The sequence below is a fragment of the Candida jiufengensis genome (genome assembly GCF_024610255.1).
Source record: "Candida jiufengensis strain CBS 10846 chromosome Unknown scaffold9, whole genome shotgun sequence".
NCBI classification, from domain to species: Eukaryota; Fungi; Ascomycota; class Pichiomycetes; order Serinales; family Debaryomycetaceae; genus Lodderomyces; species Lodderomyces jiufengensis.
The window spans coordinates 599,862-618,381 of record NW_026261554.1 but is presented as its reverse complement, the minus strand read 5'-3'; the positions used below and the strand labels follow the sequence as shown (position 1 = coordinate 618,381).

General features: G+C 25.7%; 9 protein-coding genes across 9 annotated transcripts; 5 read left to right on the top strand and 4 right to left on the bottom strand. All coding sequences in view use genetic code 12, as the record gives it.

Annotated features, from left to right (window-relative positions):
- Window positions 1-439: 439 nt before the first annotated feature.
- YTA6 (putative AAA family ATPase) lies at window positions 440-2,662 on the bottom strand (the record flags this gene model as incomplete). Its single annotated transcript, XM_051763230.1, has 1 exon — window positions 440-2,662. The coding sequence occupies one exon, from the start codon at window positions 2,660-2,662 to the stop codon at window positions 440-442; it is 2,223 nt and encodes a 740-aa protein (XP_051622887.1).
- Window positions 2,663-3,806: 1,144 nt separating this feature from the next.
- KGF54_000271 (uncharacterized protein) lies at window positions 3,807-4,736 on the top strand (the record flags this gene model as incomplete). Its single annotated transcript, XM_051763219.1, has 2 exons — window positions 3,807-3,858; window positions 4,333-4,736. The coding sequence occupies 2 exons, from the start codon at window positions 3,807-3,809 to the stop codon at window positions 4,734-4,736; spliced, it is 456 nt and encodes a 151-aa protein (XP_051622886.1).
- Window positions 4,737-5,066: 330 nt separating this feature from the next.
- KGF54_000270 (uncharacterized protein) lies at window positions 5,067-6,093 on the bottom strand (the record flags this gene model as incomplete). The annotated part of the gene is made up of 2 exons (XM_051763208.1): window positions 5,067-5,710; window positions 5,826-6,093. The coding sequence occupies 2 exons, from the start codon at window positions 6,091-6,093 to the stop codon at window positions 5,067-5,069; spliced, it is 912 nt and encodes a 303-aa protein (XP_051622885.1).
- Window positions 6,094-6,334: 241 nt separating this feature from the next.
- On the top strand, window positions 6,335-7,234 carry NIT2 (putative hydrolase; the record flags this gene model as incomplete). Its single annotated transcript, XM_051763196.1, has 1 exon — window positions 6,335-7,234. One exon carries the CDS (start codon window positions 6,335-6,337, stop codon window positions 7,232-7,234), a length of 900 nt encoding a protein of 299 aa, XP_051622884.1.
- Window positions 7,235-8,140: 906 nt separating this feature from the next.
- KGF54_000268 (uncharacterized protein) lies at window positions 8,141-8,512 on the bottom strand (the record flags this gene model as incomplete). Its single annotated transcript, XM_051763185.1, has 1 exon — window positions 8,141-8,512. The coding sequence occupies one exon, from the start codon at window positions 8,510-8,512 to the stop codon at window positions 8,141-8,143; it is 372 nt and encodes a 123-aa protein (XP_051622883.1).
- A 2,681-nt stretch (window positions 8,513-11,193) lies between these two features.
- Window positions 11,194-12,783, top strand: PDK2 (protein kinase; the record flags this gene model as incomplete). The annotated part of the gene is made up of 1 exon (XM_051763174.1): window positions 11,194-12,783. One exon carries the CDS (start codon window positions 11,194-11,196, stop codon window positions 12,781-12,783), a length of 1,590 nt encoding a protein of 529 aa, XP_051622882.1.
- Window positions 12,784-13,495: 712 nt separating this feature from the next.
- On the top strand, window positions 13,496-14,839 carry PEX13 (peroxin; the record flags this gene model as incomplete). Its single annotated transcript, XM_051763163.1, has 1 exon — window positions 13,496-14,839. One exon carries the CDS (start codon window positions 13,496-13,498, stop codon window positions 14,837-14,839), a length of 1,344 nt encoding a protein of 447 aa, XP_051622881.1.
- Window positions 14,840-14,929: 90 nt separating this feature from the next.
- KGF54_000265 (uncharacterized protein) lies at window positions 14,930-17,440 on the bottom strand (the record flags this gene model as incomplete). Its single annotated transcript, XM_051763152.1, has 1 exon — window positions 14,930-17,440. One exon carries the CDS (start codon window positions 17,438-17,440, stop codon window positions 14,930-14,932), a length of 2,511 nt encoding a protein of 836 aa, XP_051622880.1.
- A 475-nt stretch (window positions 17,441-17,915) lies between these two features.
- On the top strand, window positions 17,916-18,488 carry KGF54_000264 (uncharacterized protein; the record flags this gene model as incomplete). The annotated part of the gene is made up of 1 exon (XM_051763141.1): window positions 17,916-18,488. One exon carries the CDS (start codon window positions 17,916-17,918, stop codon window positions 18,486-18,488), a length of 573 nt encoding a protein of 190 aa, XP_051622879.1.
- Between the last annotated feature and the right edge of the window lie 32 nt (window positions 18,489-18,520).

Genomic DNA, 18,520 nt, shown 5'->3' with positions numbered 1-18,520 from the left:
ATCAGTGGTTTCAACTATTTCAGTTTTTTAATAAATATCTTAGTTGATACCGAGTTTGGTTTTGAGCTATTGCTATTTCTTTAAATGTAATTTGTATTGGTAGTTTTTTGCCAAAGTAGATCTTAAATCTTTCAGAAATTACTTGATCCACATGTTCCGCGAATAAACTCTCTAGTGTTATCTCAGACTGTACTTTATTGATGATTGATAGGATATTCTTGTACAGTTCTTTTTGAATGAATTTCGTATCAAAGGTTTTACCTGAAGAACATTCTATACTAGGCAATTCCCATTTTATAGGACTCAACAAATGTTGACACTCTCAAACAAAAAGTTTGAAACTATGTATTCAGAGTTATAACTACTAACTTTATTGTTGTACATTACTATGAATCATTATTTATGCTAAAATAAAACAATCTTACAATCTCATTATACTCTAAGCACCACTTGAACCAAATTTATTTGCCCAATCTTCATATTGTTGTAAACCTTCTTCTGAAACACTTGGTCTAATATATTTCAAACTATTTTCAAAATCTTCTAAACTTATTGGTCTAATTTGATCAGTGGGAGTCAGTAATAATTTATCACCTAAAGATCTTAATGGACCCATTGCTGAATCTTTTGCTAATGCAGTCATATCACTACCACTAAATCCATCAGTTAATTTAATTAAATTTTCATAATCTTCATCTGATAAAGTATGTTTTTGATATTGTAATAATTTTATAATTTGTGATTTTCTTGCTTCATCTTCAGGTAATGGGATATATTGTCTTCTTACAAATCTTCTTCTAGCTGCTTCATCAATTGACCAAGGTAAATTTGTTGCTCCTAATATTAAAACTCTTGAAACATCTTCATTTGATTCTCTACCAGCTGCTGCACTTGATAACTCAGACCATTGAATTAAAAATTCATTTTTAATACGTCTTGTACTTTCGACTTCACCTTCAGTTCTTGAACTTAAAAGTGAATCAATTTCATCCATAAATACAATTGATGGTGCCAATTTTTTGGCTAATAAAAATAAAGCTTTAACTAATTTTTCAGATTCTCCCAAATATTTTGAAGTTAATGATGATGAACTTATACTGAAAAAAGTTGATTGAGATTCTGTTGCTACAGCTCTTGCTAACATTGTCTTACCTGTACCTGGTGGACCAAATAATAACATACCTCTAGTTGGTTCTCTTAACCCTTTAAATAAATCTGGTCTTAAAAAAGGATAAACAACAGCTTCTTTTAATGAATTTTTGGCACTTTCTAAACCAACTATATCATCCCAATAAACTTCATCTCCATGTACAACAACATCATTTAATATATTTCTCGCAGCTGTTGGATCAATACCTCGTATGGATGCAATAAGTTTATCTTGTTCTTTAGGATTAGTTAAGGAAGTATTTAAATCTGTCGCGGATTCAACACCATTTGTATCATCATATCCACTCAATAAATCATCCATCGTTGGTGAGCTTATACTTTCTTCCATTTCTTGCTTTTTGGCAACGGCCCTTTTGGTGTGACCATTTCCATTTGTAGTTGCAATTGGCTTTGGTTTTGTTGCTAATTTTTTTGTTGCAGTGGCTGGTTTTACATAATTGTAGGAGATATTAGATTTTGGTTTTGTAACTGTAGTTGATGCTTTTTTCTGATGCAGTTGTTGCATTAATTTTTGTAAATTTAAAGGTTTAGGTTTGTTATAAATATATGGTTGTTTTGTTTTAGATCTAACATCTGTTGTACTTTTCGATATATGTTCTATTGATGGCACATTTAATCCATTTCTTTGTGGTTTTGTACGAGGTGGTGGACTTTCTGAAACTGGTTTTATAGTTATATCATCCATTGATTTTGAAAGACTATTTTGATCGAGATGAAATTCTTGTTCTTCCTCTATATCATTATCCATGTCTATTAAATTGGGATCCTCTGAGCTTTCTGATAATCCAGATGATGATCTTGAGTCATATTTTTCCCAATTATTGTTTGTAGAATTATTATTTGAAGTATAAGTATCTTGATCAAAATCTGAAAAATAACTTGTTACATCTATTTTTGGAGGTGTTGAATGTTCAAATTTTTTTATTGATGGTTTGGACCAGGACTTTGACGCTGCTTGAGATGCTTGTTGAACGGATGTAGGTTTTAAATTAGCTGTTGGTGCTTTGGGAGTAGTTGCTTGACCATTTGAATGAGGTCGTAAAGATTTCATCATAGATCTTTGATTTGATGGATTTGGAATGGAAGTATTCATTGGAAGGTTCAGTCTCATAGAGGGAATGTTTTTATCTCTTACTGCTCTTGGCGGAGGAGGAGGAGGAACCCCATTAATTTGATCATTTTCTCTTTTAAGTCTTCTATTTTTTTCATCTAATCTTAATTGAACTCTAATAAGGTGTTTAACATTTTCATCTCTTATTCCCTTTAATTCATTAAGTAAAGTTTTTTCTTCAGAATCTAATTTTGTTGTACATTTTTCAAATACATCTAATTTATATAATAAAGTTGTATGTAGACTTTTCCAACCTTTTAAAGCATCATCGACATTATTATCTTCTTCCAATGTTAAATTTTTAATTGTTTCATTACAACAATCATTATAAGTTTGTTGTAGTTCTTCCACTGTAACTTGTGGTGGTTTTTTTCTAAACATATAAAATTTTGAATTGTGTTGAAACTGTAGTTGCTATAGATGAAAATGAAATTAAATATTAGGAAAGTAGGGTATCAATGATAATAATATAAAACAAACAATACGAAATGATTGACTTGATAGTATCTAATTGAATTGAGCTGAAATAAAATTGAATTCTATAAGCTATAAATATGAAAGAAATTGAATTTAAATTAAAGTATTCTTGTCTAAATAATCTTAATATTCTAAATTTAATCAAACTTTTTTTTTTGTACTTTTTTTATCTCCCAACTTTCCTTTATCTTAAGAAAGAAAGACTACAATTGTTTCTGAATACTTTTAAAGAATTTTTCGTTACTGTTTCAGAGTATATAAGATCTGTATTACTCCTTAGATCTCTTCCGTTTGTTGAAGGCAAACGATCTTGAATTTGACATCGGATCTCTATGTAACTATGACTTGTTCACAATTACTTCAAAAAGTCATAAAAATTATCTTTAATTCATTCGTAAATACACACTGAATCGATTAGAGTAGCTATTATGAAAAAAAGACTGTTTATATTCTGTCCATTATTATTCGCTTAGCCTTTCGTTATTCTTTGAATGTATTCAAGAAACCTTAAAAAAAATACTTCAAAAAAAGTCCACAGCCGCACAGATTTACGAGATAGGAAGTCAAATTGAATTTTTCAATTCCACATACAAATTAAATACACTTTGGCTACAATTAAACTGGCTTTCAGAATACAAAAATAATATCAAATGTAGTGATATAACGGGATACTTTAAAGTTTCAAACCTTCAAAATATTCTTTTTAACCACAATCAATGATCTGTCCGAACATTTATCAACAATGAATCAACAATATAAAAAATCAAACGATTAAAAAATTCTAAAATTCCCTAACTTAATAGGCGAAAATCATAATGAGCTTTTTGCACTTTCAAAAATAGTAAACTATTTCCTGATTCTTTATATCATAACTGAAAAGGATTGTCAAATTTCAAAATTCGGAGGTCAACTTTCTGAAGAAAAGAAAAAGAAAAGGGAAAAACATACAATAATAAAAAATTTTCAAATTAAATTTAATTTTATAATCTTCTCTCTACAATAACAGAGTGAGCTACCAATTTTTTTCAAACATTTTAATAAGATTAGTATGATTTTCTGCTCTTCAAAAGTTGGGAATCTGCTACAGCCAATAGAGCATGGTAAGATTCTTGAATCATTTAAACATCTAAATAACAACATGAAAAAATTCAAATAAATTGTCTATAAATTTTATCCTGTATATAATTACTCCACAAAAACTGAAACTTTTTTTTCAAATTTAGAAATTTAATTATTTTTTTTATTGACAACAAATCAATAAATTAATTACAACCAAAATACTAAATATCAAACACCAACAATTAATAATTTTTCATAATCACCGAAAATGGACATCAAGGATATACTAGTGTACTTAGGTACATGGGTAATAGCAGTACTTCAATTCACAATCTCAAACACAATAACATTTATAGTAAAAGCACATCAGAATTATCCCGAATATACAAATATAATATTTATATTAATTGGAATTTACATTTTGTATAAAGTATTTATAAGATCTATTAAAATGTGGTATAATTTTATGATAATGACTATCAAGACATTTACTATTTTATTTTTCATTTTTTTAGTATTCATTATATATTTAAGAGGTTGGGATAAATTTATAAATCAAGATATTCCATTTTTAAAAAATACAGTATCTGGTATATATAATTTAAGTTCAAATTTACAAGGAGATGATAAATTGAATTTTTTAAATTTGATAAATCTAGGTAATTTAGGTTCATTTTTAAATAATGTGAAATCCACACATCAAGAACCAGAATCTTTTGATCAATCAATGGATGATTCTCAAGCTTATTTAAATTATATAAGATCCAAATTTGGTGATGATTCTAGCAATAATGAATATTCTTCAAATAATGTTGATTATGAAAAATTAGTTGGTGAAGGGTTAAATTATTTAAAAGATAATGTAAATATTAATGATGTTGCTAATAATTTACAAGATATATTAAATAGATTTCAATAAAATAACCAGAGTGAAAAGTTAATAGAGTATTTAGGTGGGTTTTATATATAAAAATCACGAAATTTACTTGAATTGGAAATCTATTAATCAGGTATTGATAGTATTATATTTTACGAGATCATTCTAATTCTACAACAGTAAGTTATAAAGTAAATTACTGCTACATAAAGAAGTAACTCTTACCATATTGAGTGGACGACTGCTTAAATTTACGAGTTATTAAACAAAGGCATTTAACTTATTTTACTTCTTTATACATGCTAAACCATATCCTTCATTTAAGTTTTTCTCATACAATTTCTGATATAATATGTTCATGTTTTTTTAGTATTAGAAATTACTAATAATAGATAATACCTGGCCTTCGAATGAATCTATTTCTTCATTTTCTGGTTTTTTCAATTTCTTAATTGGAAGTTTATTATTTAATTCTATAATGAAATATGTTTTCACATTTTTGTTTATATCATCTACTTCAGGAATCTCGGGATTTAATGATAATGTTCCTATATTATTTTGTAAGTATTCAAGATCTTCATCATCATCATATTCTACATCAGGAGCTGGATAAAATTTAATTATCTTAACTTCTTTTGTTAAGTGATGTCTAATTAATCTCGGGGCTTTAGATCTTTCGGTATAATGAAGTGTGAGACTAACTAAAGTCCATTTCTTTATTTCTGTTGAGAATTTTAAATTAAATTTCTTTTCACCATTTTGGAAATAAAAATGCATAGATTCAATGAATTTGATACATTCTGATTTCATTTTTACAAAACGCTTGTCCATAATCATATCATAACTAAATGGTGAACAAACAAAACTAAATTGATTGGTCAAACCATAATCTAAAGTGTTTTGTAAATAAATTTTGTATCTCATAGCTTGATGAATTTCATGATATTTCTTTCTTGAAGCTTCTGGTAATTTTTCCAATTCTTTTTGAGCCCAATGGTTTTTGTATTTCTCAAAATCTGGAGATATATTAATCGAGTTCGTTAGTTATTAATGCAATTTGTTCAGTTATATTTTGTTTCAAAATAATCTTTAAGTTTTTTTTGTTTAATTGGAATTCATTAGCAATATCACCAACATAAGCGGTTAATTTATGAATTGGTAAAACAGAATTATTGTGATCTTTTACTATTTTTATTGCATCTAAAGGAGCGTCACATTTATCAATATCAAATTTTCTTATTGTTTTATTGACGGATTGAACAAATTTTGAATAATCAATTTGTCTTGGAATACTTTGTTGATTTGAAGTACTAGCCTCTTCTTTTTCTCGATTGAAACTTTCACTTCTTGATGTTGTTGACTGTGAACCTAATTTAAAATACTCATCTTCAGTAGGCATTTGAATATCTTCATTAATTGAAATATTGGATGTAGTTTCATTTAAGTTAACGAGTTTAACACCAAAAGAATGTTTTCAGTTAGAATTTAAGAATTTAAAAGCCGCATGGATTTCCGTAAAAAGTCTATCAATTACGTATTTTGAAAATTCCGTTCTAAGATTAGTAATATTTCATTAAATTCATTTATCAACTAATAAATCAAACAAACCAAACCTAATAATATCAAATAATAGTTTCAATATGAAAATAGCAGTAGGTCAATTATGTTCATCATCAAATTTACAAAAAAATTTACAAACAGTTAAAAAAATAATTTCAAAAGCAATTGAAAATCAAACAAAAATATTATTTTTACCAGAAGCAACAGATTACATATCTCAAAATGCTCAACATTCAATTGAATTATCTAAAACTGTAAATTCAAATTTTTTAACTCCATTATTAAATCATATTAAAGATTTACAAAATTCACCATATATATCAATTGGTATTCATTTACCTTCTACTACTAAAGAAAAAGTTTCAAATATAAATATTTTAATAAATCCAAAAGGTGAAATAATATCAAAATATCAAAAATTACATTTATTTGATGTAGATGTACCACAAGGTCCAATATTAAAAGAATCAAATTCAGTAGAAGCAGGTAAAGAAATAATAGAACCTATAAAAATTCCTAATACATTAGCATGTATTGGTCTTGCAATATGTTATGATATAAGATTTCCAGAATTAGCTTTAAAATTACGACAAAAGGGAGCAAATATTATAACATTTCCAAGTGCTTTTACTACTAAAACAGGTGATGCACATTGGGAAACACTAACAAAAGCAAGAGCTTTAGATACTCAATCTTTCATTATAAATGCTGCTCAATGTGGTAAACATAATGTTGGTACAAATGATAAGGGTGATATTGTTGAAAGAATAAGTTATGGAGATTCCATAATTGTTGATGGTTGGGGTAAAGTTTTAAATCGTGGACAAAAATATAATGAATTATCAGAAGATGATATCAAGAATAGTGATGAATATTTTGAAATAATTTATGCTGATTTAGATTTTGAAAATTTAGAAAAAATTAGAACTAATATGCCTTTGTTAAATCATAGAAGGAGTGATGTTTTGGGTGAATTATAATATAGAGGTTTTTGTTTAAATATAAAGTAAAAGCTTATCGTAGATCTATAACTTTAATCATTGGAGTAACATACAATTTTCAAATTTCTTCTGCGTTTATATCAATTTACTAAAATTTGCAATGTTTCATCTCAAACTTTCTTTTTTATTTTGCAACATTGTAGATCAAATACTCCTCATTTTATTAATTGTTAATCAATTGATTCAAACGTTTTTGCAATAAAAGCAAACTTACATTGATAAAGATTTGAAATCGATAAGAAAATTGGAGTAAAAATTCCAACTTGGAGAATCCTTCTTTAATAAAACATTATATGAGTTTAAAAGATTATTCGATAACACGAATTAATTAATATCAAATTGATAAATCAATTCAGTATTCAAATTATTAATTTAATTAATTAAAATTCTTCTTTCAATGGTTTAAAATTAAATCTAGTCTATTAGTTTACAATAATAAAATAAGTTTGTTATTAATGTAAAAAAATTGCTTTCTCTTACTTCTTACGGTCGAATGGAATCAATGAAAATTTAAATTTTAAATTTCATAATTGAATATAAATATTTCCATTAAACCGAAATTTATTTTAACAATTTTGAGTTTAAATATCCCACAAGACAAAATTAAACTTTTGCATTATTGATAATAATAGAGTATGATGTAATTTTACTACTACAATATTTGAAATATTCAATGTTAAGGATATTTATTGAAAAAACTATACTATAAACAAAGTAGGGTAATAATGAATTACCCTATGTAAAGAATTGAAAAAAGCGTCAAAAGCGTAACATCGTAAAAAACTAACATCAATAAATCAACCATTTGATTTAAAATAACTCCTCATGATAAAAACAAGTAAAATGCAAAAACCTAAACTTAAAAAATAACTTCAATAGTAAATTTTAAGCTCTATTAACTGGACCAGCAGTGAAAATATCTTCAGATGAATTAATAGTTGGTTCAAATATTTCACTTTCTTCTGTTGTTGAAGTACTAGATGATAAAGTTGAAGTTGAAGAATTATTAAATAAATCATCATTTGATACTAATGATATAGAATCATTTAAATTATTAAAATTTATACATCTTATTTTGGAAGAATAAAATTGTTTTGATATAATTTGATGATTTAATTTTGATATATTTTGTGAAATTTGTATATGATTATTATTTAATGATGATTTAGTGTTTTTTGTTAATTGTTGCTTTATTGGTACCCAACATCTTGAAGCAGTTTTTAAATTTGATATATTCAAAATTCTTTGAGTTACCATTTTTTATAGTTTATTTGTATTTGTATTTGTATAAATTTAAGTTTCTAACAGTAAAGTAATATAAGTAAGTAATTGAATATGTAGTAAATAATATTTATTTATTTATTAGTAAATATTGAGTTGATATAAAATATGAAGATTGTAATGATAAAATATTAAAAAAAAAAGGATTTGAAATGAAGATTTGAAAAGGAAAAATGATTTAAATTTATATTAATTTTCTAAATTGTCAAAATTAAAAAAAGTGACTAACAATTCTTAATGTTAAAATCTGGGGAATATGAAATTTTGTACTATTGTGTTTAATCATTAATCATCATAAAATTACACAAAAGGACAAACGGCCGGTAAAATGGATTTAAAATTTTTAAAAAAAAAAACATATGAAAAAAAATTATAGCTCGGTTTTTTTTATTTTATTATGTTCATTTATTTAACAATCCGTTCTGGAATTTCTCTTCTGTTAATTTCGTTCTAATTTAGAGCAACTTATCAATTGAATAAGAAAGGATATAATAAAAATGTATCGAAGAATGAAATAAATAGGGGGGTGTGGGACATAAGGAGAAAATATACTTACTAATGATAAATTTGCTAGTTATTCTAATTATTATTATTATTTCTTATCTTATGAAAAAATTTGAAAAAAAAGTAAGGCTGATTTGAAAAATAATAAATCTCCGAACAATTGAAAAATTAAATTATTATGACGTTATTTTTTTAATTGTTCTCAAATAATTAATTTTTTCTATTGTTATTGTATTTGAAAATTATTTAATAATTTTTATCTCCCTAAATTCTAATAATTCTACTTAATCCGAATAAAACTTTAAATTTGGGTCGAACGGAGATTAAAATCCATAGACCTAAAATAAATATAAATGTTTAATATTTAAGGAGAGAGATGAAATGGCTATGAATCATAATGTACAAAATAAAATAAAAAATTGCTCTTTCAAAAATATTAGAGTGTGAAATTAATATTGTGATATTCTTAATGGATATATGGAAAACTGAATTCCAATTTCTATTATTGTAAATTATTATAATCAAATGATTAATTATTGATTGTTTTCATATGTTGATTGTTTTTTCAAATATTTATTGTATCATTTTAATTTTCAACTAAATACAATAAACTAAGTATTTTCATTCCGATGATAAAATTTATATTTTTCAAACTTTATTATTATTACAAATGAAATTATTATATTAAGAATAAACTTAATAATAAAAATCTTATGATCCTTTTCAAATTAATTAAAAATTGTTTCTTTAGCCTTCAAAAACCCTTAAAACCGAACTACAATAATAGTTATTATTATATAATAAATAATTTTCAAAGTCTAAACATTTTTGACAACTTAAAATGATTCAACTTTTTAAATTAATCGTATCTTTTTATTTTTGCAAAGTTGATGTATTATATTAAAACTTGGTTTAGTCTAGTATAAATAATTATTTCTTTTATTGTTTCAATTTTATCCCTGGATATTCCTTAATTATAATAATTGGATGGATTAATTATAGTTCCATAACTTTATTATTGTTTGGTCTAATTGTTGTTAAACAACCTTTATAATTTATTGCAAATTTTTGGTATTAAAATAATGTGCAACAATAATTATTGTTGTTAGTATATACAAATGAAGCCACTTTGATCTTTAAGCCCACGGGTTTATAAGATAATCCGTTTGACCATTTGAACTTTACTAAATTTGAGCCCTGGGTTTAGTTAAAGTTTTGATCAGTCACTATTTAGATTGTAAATTATCATTTTTCTATATTTTGCAACAAGAAAATTCATTATACAAAAGAAAATTGCAATTATTATTTTTAATACAATAGAGCTTTGTAGAAGATCACAGGAGAGTTTGATGCAAATTATATACATTTGCTATTTGAAATCAACTTGACCAAAACACTTACAATTTAGTTACATTCATATTTCGATTCTTTGTATTTGTTATAAACTTTTAATGATTTTTTCTACATATTACTTTAAATGAAAATTTCAATTTTATTTTATCTTTGTAGTAGATTATTTAGATTTTGAAAAATTGCATTCAGCTCATTTACTTATATAATCATGAATTTGTACTCATATATGTATACAATTCAATTCATGAATGATATGATCAATTTCAATATTGTGTTAATAAATTTAGTCATATATGAATTGGAAATATGTTGCAAAAATGAATAATACTTAATGAATACTAACTATTAAAACTACCCCAGGTAGTGTAAAATTTGATAATTTATGTTGTGTTTTTTAATGTTGTTGTTCTCCATAAATGTTAGAGACATTATTTCAAATAAATAATACGAGTTGATTATTATTGAATTATTTATTATTATAATTTATTCAGTCAATCAATCAATCAATTGATTTAATCAATTTATTATATCAAATATTAATTTATTATTATTAATTAAATTGATACATTATTATTTAACATTAAGAGTACAAATTATTATTTAGACATTAGATCTATAATTATTATAATACAAAATTTTTCATTGATTAATTATTCAAAGATATATTCATTGTTAACTTTTAAACTGTTAGATTTATTTCATTAATCATTAAAAAATTACTACCTATTCAATTTATTAATCAACTATACTTAAATTTAAATTAAATCAATTACATATATATATATATATTTACTCACATAATGGGTACTGGATGGGAATTAACATCTAAATTAAAAGATAAAATATTTAAATATGCATTATATAATCAAACTCCTGTATCTTTAAGACAAATGGTACAATTTGGTCCTTCACCTTCTCCTGGTTCAATATTTTTAGCATCAAAATTTATAGTTGAAGAATTACCAATAAGGTTAGCTAAAAAAGTAAAAGATTTAGAATTAGCTCCATTAGGTTTAAATGAATCACCATCTACTATAAAAGTTAAAAATTGGTATGCTCAGTCATTTCAAGAATTAACTGAATTAAAAAAGCCAATTATAGATGATAATTTAAAAAAATTACTATATCAATCAAATTCAAATACTACCAATACTAATAATACTGATAATTCATCCACTATAAATTCTTCATTAGATGATCAACCACATCTAAGAGAAGAAATTCATAAAATACCTGATCTGCTAGATGATAATCCTGCAATAAATAATATTTTCAGTGATGATGGAATAGTGGTTCGACATCATCATCATCATCATCATAATCACCATAATCATAATAATCATACAATAGATCGAACTAGAATTTCAAAATCAAATGATAATACAACAATAAGAACAGAATCCCCAACTTATGGAATGACATATTTTCAACCATGTCCATTAAATATAATATGGCCAAAAGAAGTTTATGAATATAATAAATTAGTTTGTGAAGCATTGGAAAAAATTAAAAAAAGACATGATGCAACAGTGGCTACAATGGCCCAAGGTGTACAAGAATGGAAAACTAAAAATAAAACTGTTTTAGTAAATTCTCAAATTCAAACTTTTTTAGATAGATTTTATATGTCAAGAATTGGAATTAGAATGTTAATTGGTCAACATATTGCATTAAATATGACAACAAATTCACCAACAAAACAAAGAATATCAACTATAATAAATGGATCACAAGGTGCTAAAACCCCAAGATCAAATTATGTTGGTGTTATATGTACAGATTGTAATGTTGGAGAAATTGCAGAAGATGCAATAGAAACAGCAAAATATATATGTGAAGAATATTATGGATTATTTGAAGCTCCTAAAATTCAATTAATTGCTCCAAATCAAGATATTAATTTTATGTATGTACCAGGTCATTTAATTCATATGTTATTTGAAACTTTAAAAAATTCATTAAGAGCAACAATTGAATTTAATATACCAAAATTAAAACAAAAATATATGGAAGAAAATCCAAATATAAAATATGAAGAAATTGATTTAAATGATTTAGAATTTCCATCTATAAAAGTTATAATATCAGAAGGTATAGAAGATATTGCAATAAAAATTTCTGATGAAGGTGGTGGTATACCAAGATCTTCATTACCATTAATTTGGACTTATTTATATACAACAGTTAATGAAACCCCAATTTTGGAACCAGAATATAATCAAACAAGTTTTAAAGCTCCAATGGCTGGATTTGGTTATGGATTACCAATAAGTAGATTATATGCTCAATATTTTGGAGGAGATTTGAAATTAATTTCAATGGAAGGTTATGGAACTGATGTTTATTTACATCTTAATAGATTAAGTAGTTCAAATGAACCCCTACCATGACTATCCAAATTAGAAGGTTGTAAAATAAGTTATTTTTTCATTGTATTAAGTTCATTTACTTGTATTGTTAGTTATATAATTTATTTATCTAATTTGGTATAGTACTTTTAATAAAAAAAAATAGGAATAGTAGTAATAGTTTTGTTGATGTTTCCTGTAGTTGTTGATGCTGTTGTTGTATGTTTGATATATCGTGTATAATCCAAATGCCGAGGAACAAGAGGTGTGTCATAAAAATTGTGACTGAATTAAATATGCGACAATAAATAAATTTTACACCCTTTACTTAACAGAAGAGAAAACAAATGATCTAATTAATAATTGTAATATTAATTGATTTAAATGAAAAAGAAATATTATAATTCAAAGAATTTTTTTAAATCATCTCTCTGCAATCAACGCCTTTACTTTTAAAATCATATAATAAAATCAAGTAACATTTCTTTACTTTATAATAATCTCATTCTATCTTTTATTTTGATTTAGGATTTTAATTTTCACATTTAATATATAGAATTGTTTGTCACTTTATTCAATCTTAAGACTTGTCATTCAAATATTAAAAATTATAGAATTTTTTTATTAGGAAAAAAAAAACACAATCAACTTAATTAATTTAAACCCCACCTTAATTTAATCTGTGTCAAACAGCATCATAATCATCATCTTTACTTAATAATATATATATATATATCACTCACATAATACATAAATGTCAGCATCGCAGCCAAGAACGAAACCATGGGAAGTTTCACAAGGTACTTCAGCAGCTTCAACACAACAAACACAACAGCCGTCAACTACTACTACTACTAATACAGCACAATCATCAACAAATCCAAGTATACCAGATAGACCAACTTCATTAACTTCAGATTTCAATAATATGGCAGAAACTTCACCATATGGTAATACAAATGCTTATGGAACATCATCATCAACTTATGGAAATAGATATGGTTCATCTGGTTATGGTTCATCAATGTATGGATCAGGTTATGGATCAGGAATGTATGGGGGTTATGGATCAGGATATGGTTCATCAATGTATGGAGGTTATGGATCATCAATGTATGGGAATTCAATGTATGGAGGTGGAATGTATGGAAATTCAATGTATGGAAATTCAATGTATGGAAATCAAAATGGTATGATGCAAAATGGATTTGGAGAAGGTACTCAAGCTACTTTCCATTTAATTGAAAGTATAATTGGTGCAGTTGGTGGATTTGCACAAATGTTGGAAGCTACATATATGGCAACTCATTCATCTTTTTTCACAATGATTAATTTAGCTGAACAATTTGGTAATTTAAAAAATGCATTAGGTAGTTTATTAGGAATATTTGCATTAATTAAATTTGTAAAAAAGATATTTTGGAAAGTTACTGGACAATCTTTTAATAATGGTTTAAATATAAATGAATTTAATAAATTTGAAATAAAACAAAAAAAAATTGAAGAACAAATTAGAAAATCAAATTCATCATCACAACCTAAAAAACCAAGAATTTCTTTAAAACCATTACTTTTATTTTTAGCTGCATCAATTGGATTTCCATATTTATTAAGTAAAGCTATACAATTTTTAAATGAACAAAATAAAAGAAAACAAATGGAATTACAAAAACAACAACAATTAAATGGTGGAATTAATCCAAATGGTTCATCATTTGATCCAACAAATTTACAATTTGCAAAAGCAATTTATGAATTTAATCCAGAAAATCCTCAAATTGAAATTGAATTAAAACCAAATGAATTAGTTGCTATATTATCAAAATTAGATCCTGTTGGAAATGAATCAAAATGGTGGAAAGTAAGATCAAGATCAGGTAAAGTTGGGTATGTACCTTCAAATTATTTATCTGTTATTGAAAGAAAATCTCAATTACCTGCACCTTCTCAACTTTCAACAAATCAACAACAACCACCTTTAAAACAAGTTGAATCAGCTCCTATAATACCTCAAACTAATAATGATAAAATGCCATTTAATGACCCTTTTAATGTAAAACCTGATCAATTATTACAAGAATTTAAAAATTTACCTTAATAAATAAAATATAATTATTTACTTTTACTTTAATAGATTAGAGAATTTCTGTTAATTGTAGAGATAGCGTTGTATTAACTCTACTTTTGTTTATTCATTAAGACCTATTTGAGGATTGTGTCCCACTTCATTATAGGAGTTCATTTTCGTTACATCTGGAATAGTAGCAATTAAACTCGACTTATGTTGAAAATCTCTATACTGTAAAAATTTCTTTACACTAGCATTACCATCTTTTAAATTTTGTAATTCATATTTATCAATTTCATTTTGAAAAATTTGCCAAGATCTAGTAAATGGTAATAAATCTAATACAAAAGGTGCAGGTGATATATTATATAAAAATGAAGTTTCTGGTAATCCTGTAGTTGGTTCATTATAAGGATTTGATAAATCACTACTTGATCTTGTTGCTCTTGAATGATCTATATGTTGATAAAAAAATTTAGAAAATTTTTTGGATCTTGAACCTATAAAATTTTGACATTCGTACATTAAGTCTGTTAACATGAATTTTGGCTGTGGTTGATCGGTTATGGTAAGATTTAATAATGACTTGATTTCTTCACCACAATTGAACTCATAAAATTGGGTAGATTTCTTTCTTGATATATCATCGATATAATATAAATCTATGAATTCATTATCTTGAATGTCTGATAATATTTGAGATTTTGAACAACTTGAAATGACATCACTTGCTGAATTCAAATCATATTGTTGAGCTTGAACTTCTAAATTTTCGGATTCGTCTACTTTCATATCAACGATTTTGGTAATTTTCACAACTTGTTCTGGTAGATGATCAATTTTACATAACATTTCACACTGATTCAAACAACCTCTCAAATCATAGTTATGACCATTCCAATTTTCATCAATAATTTCATCAATAATATGATCATCAACATCATAATCTTCATTCAAGCAACATAACCACATATAATCTGCTACTAATTTTTTGGAAACAGGATAATCATCAATGAAAATAATTGAATCATCATCTTGTGCAAATTGTATTAAGTTTTTAGGAATATTCCATAATTCTTCGCATGTTAAAATTATAGGTCTTTTAGAAACATTTATAATATCTTGAACTACTTGCCAAAATGTTTTATCTTGTTCAAATAGTATATTAACATCTTCAAATAAAACTAATCCCTTTTGGAATTCTTTTGTATCATTAACTAATTGAGTTGTACATAATTCTTTTAATGAATTATGAATATCTTTTCTACTTCTTGCATTACCGGTATTTATCTCATGCACATACCCTTTTAATTGATGCATTGCAGTAAAAACAGCAGTAGATTTTCCTGAACCACACGAACCTTGTAATATAAGAAAAGGCAGGTATATTTCATCTTCTGTTTCTTCATCATCTAATATAAATGAATCTAATTTCCGTTTCTTTAATTTTCGATTAAGGTCTTTAACTGGTGCTTGAGATTTTAATTTTAAGAATGAATTTTCTATCCAATTTTTTATATGTTTCAAATTATGTTTATGCATGACTAGTTCTGACATTTGTTCAGGTTGATATTTATTTACCCATGGTAATTTTGGTTCTGGTTGTTGTTGATCAAGTTTATTGAAAATGGCTTGAAGTTGTGGAGCTTTATGTAGAATAGGTATTTTATTTAATGCAAATTCTTTTTTATTTACAGTATAATTTGTATATGAATATTTTGATTTCGATTTTGGAATATTTGGAGGTGGTACAATACCAGAAAATTCTTCTGGTTGTACATGCAATTTTTTAGGTAGTGGTGGAATATATGATATGAATTCATCTAAAACGTGAAATTGATCTTTTGAAAGTGGTGGTAGTTTCATTTCTTTAATTTGTGTTGTAGTTCTGAGTTTGTTGTTCTTACTTGCTGTCATCATTTCAGCAAAAACTGATTTACATGAAGTTCCATTGACGTTGTTTCCTTTTGTTCTTAATGGATTAAGATTAAATTTTGCCAATTGATTTGGATTTAATTTGATGATGACTGGGTAGGTGGTAATACCTGGTTGTAGTAATTCTGTAACTTTTGGTTTAAAATTGTTGAATAAATCTCTTGCTGTTGTTCTTTTAGCATTTTCAAAGATTTTTGATTCATGATCAATGACAGGTTTTTTGACTAGTGGCGGTTGCTTTTTTTCACTTGGTGGAGTCGGTCGTATATTCTTAAGCTTTTCAGAACTTATTTTTATAGTGATGTTTGAGTTAAATTCTTTTTTATTATATGATGTAAATAAATCTTTTATACTTGTTGATTTAATCTTGGAGTACATTTTCTTTTCTAAATCTTCTAATGTTTCAGGTTTTGGTTGTGTTATTTCTTCTTTTAAAACTTTCCTCTTCTTTTGATTTCCTGTCAATATTGAAAGTAACTGATGTGGTGGTTTTACTGTGGTTTCTTCTTCTTCTTCTAAATCTGATATTATACTTGACATATGTAAATCCATTACTCTTGGAGGAGTTGCATCAACGTCTGTTATATCACTACTATCTGGGGTATTAATATATTCTTGTTCTTCTTCGTATTCTCTTTCATCATCTGTTGCATTAACTTGTTTATTATTGACATCTTCCAGTCCATATAAATCCATGTAATTTTGTACTTATAATAATTGATCTTTGATGATATATATAATTAATGTGTTGCAAATTAAGATCAATAATAAATAAAACTTTACTAGTTAACATATATTATTATTTTTTATGAAACAAACGCGTCTTATTTACAAAAAGTTTCTGTACTCACAAAATAATAGATCATTAATTCAATATTACATTAAGCTTGGAATTGATAAGTTTGAGCAAAGCAAAAATTTGATAAATTGAGATTAATATCAGATAAAGAATACTATAAAGTAGTTCAATTAGTTCTGAGTTAATAATAAAGCTGTAATCAAAATTCTATCTAATTTTAGTATCTCATTTGGTAGCCAATTCTGACATAGAAATGATCATCAAGCATATTAATTTTATAATAGTACAAAAACTATACCCAATTATTATAACTATCAAATCTTACAAATCAAATTATATAATTCCTTCAAATGATATAACACAACAATAAAAATGTCATCAGGTTTGAAAATCAATTTGAAAAAGAAACTAGGTACAAAGAAGTTGAAACCTTTGGCTGATGAAAAAGAAGAATTTACGACAAAAACATTAATTAATTCATATTCAAAAGAAGATTCAAAAGAACCACCACCTAAACAATGGGTAATAAAACCTAAAAAAGTAAGTAGTTCTATAAATGTAAAACCAACACCAAAAAAAGAGGAAGAGAAATTGAAATATGGAGTTACTGAATTTACTAAAACCACCACAAATGAAGAAGAATCAATCGTTAAGAAGTTAATATATGAATCAGACGATGAATCAAATAATGACTCCGAGAACGAAAATATACCAGCAGAAGAATTTGGTGCAGCTTTTCTACGAGGTTTAGGATGGGATGGGAAGGAAGAAGACGAAGAAGCAGAAGAAGAAAATAAAAAAGAAAGTAAAGAAATACGACATCGACAAAAGGGAATAACTTTAGGTATTGGAGCAAAACCAATAGATGTAGATTTAGCAAAAGATTTACAAAATCAAGAATCAAATGGTAAACCAATGATAAAACGACGAAAAATCAATAAGTAACTAGTAATTGACATGACATTCGTACAGACATA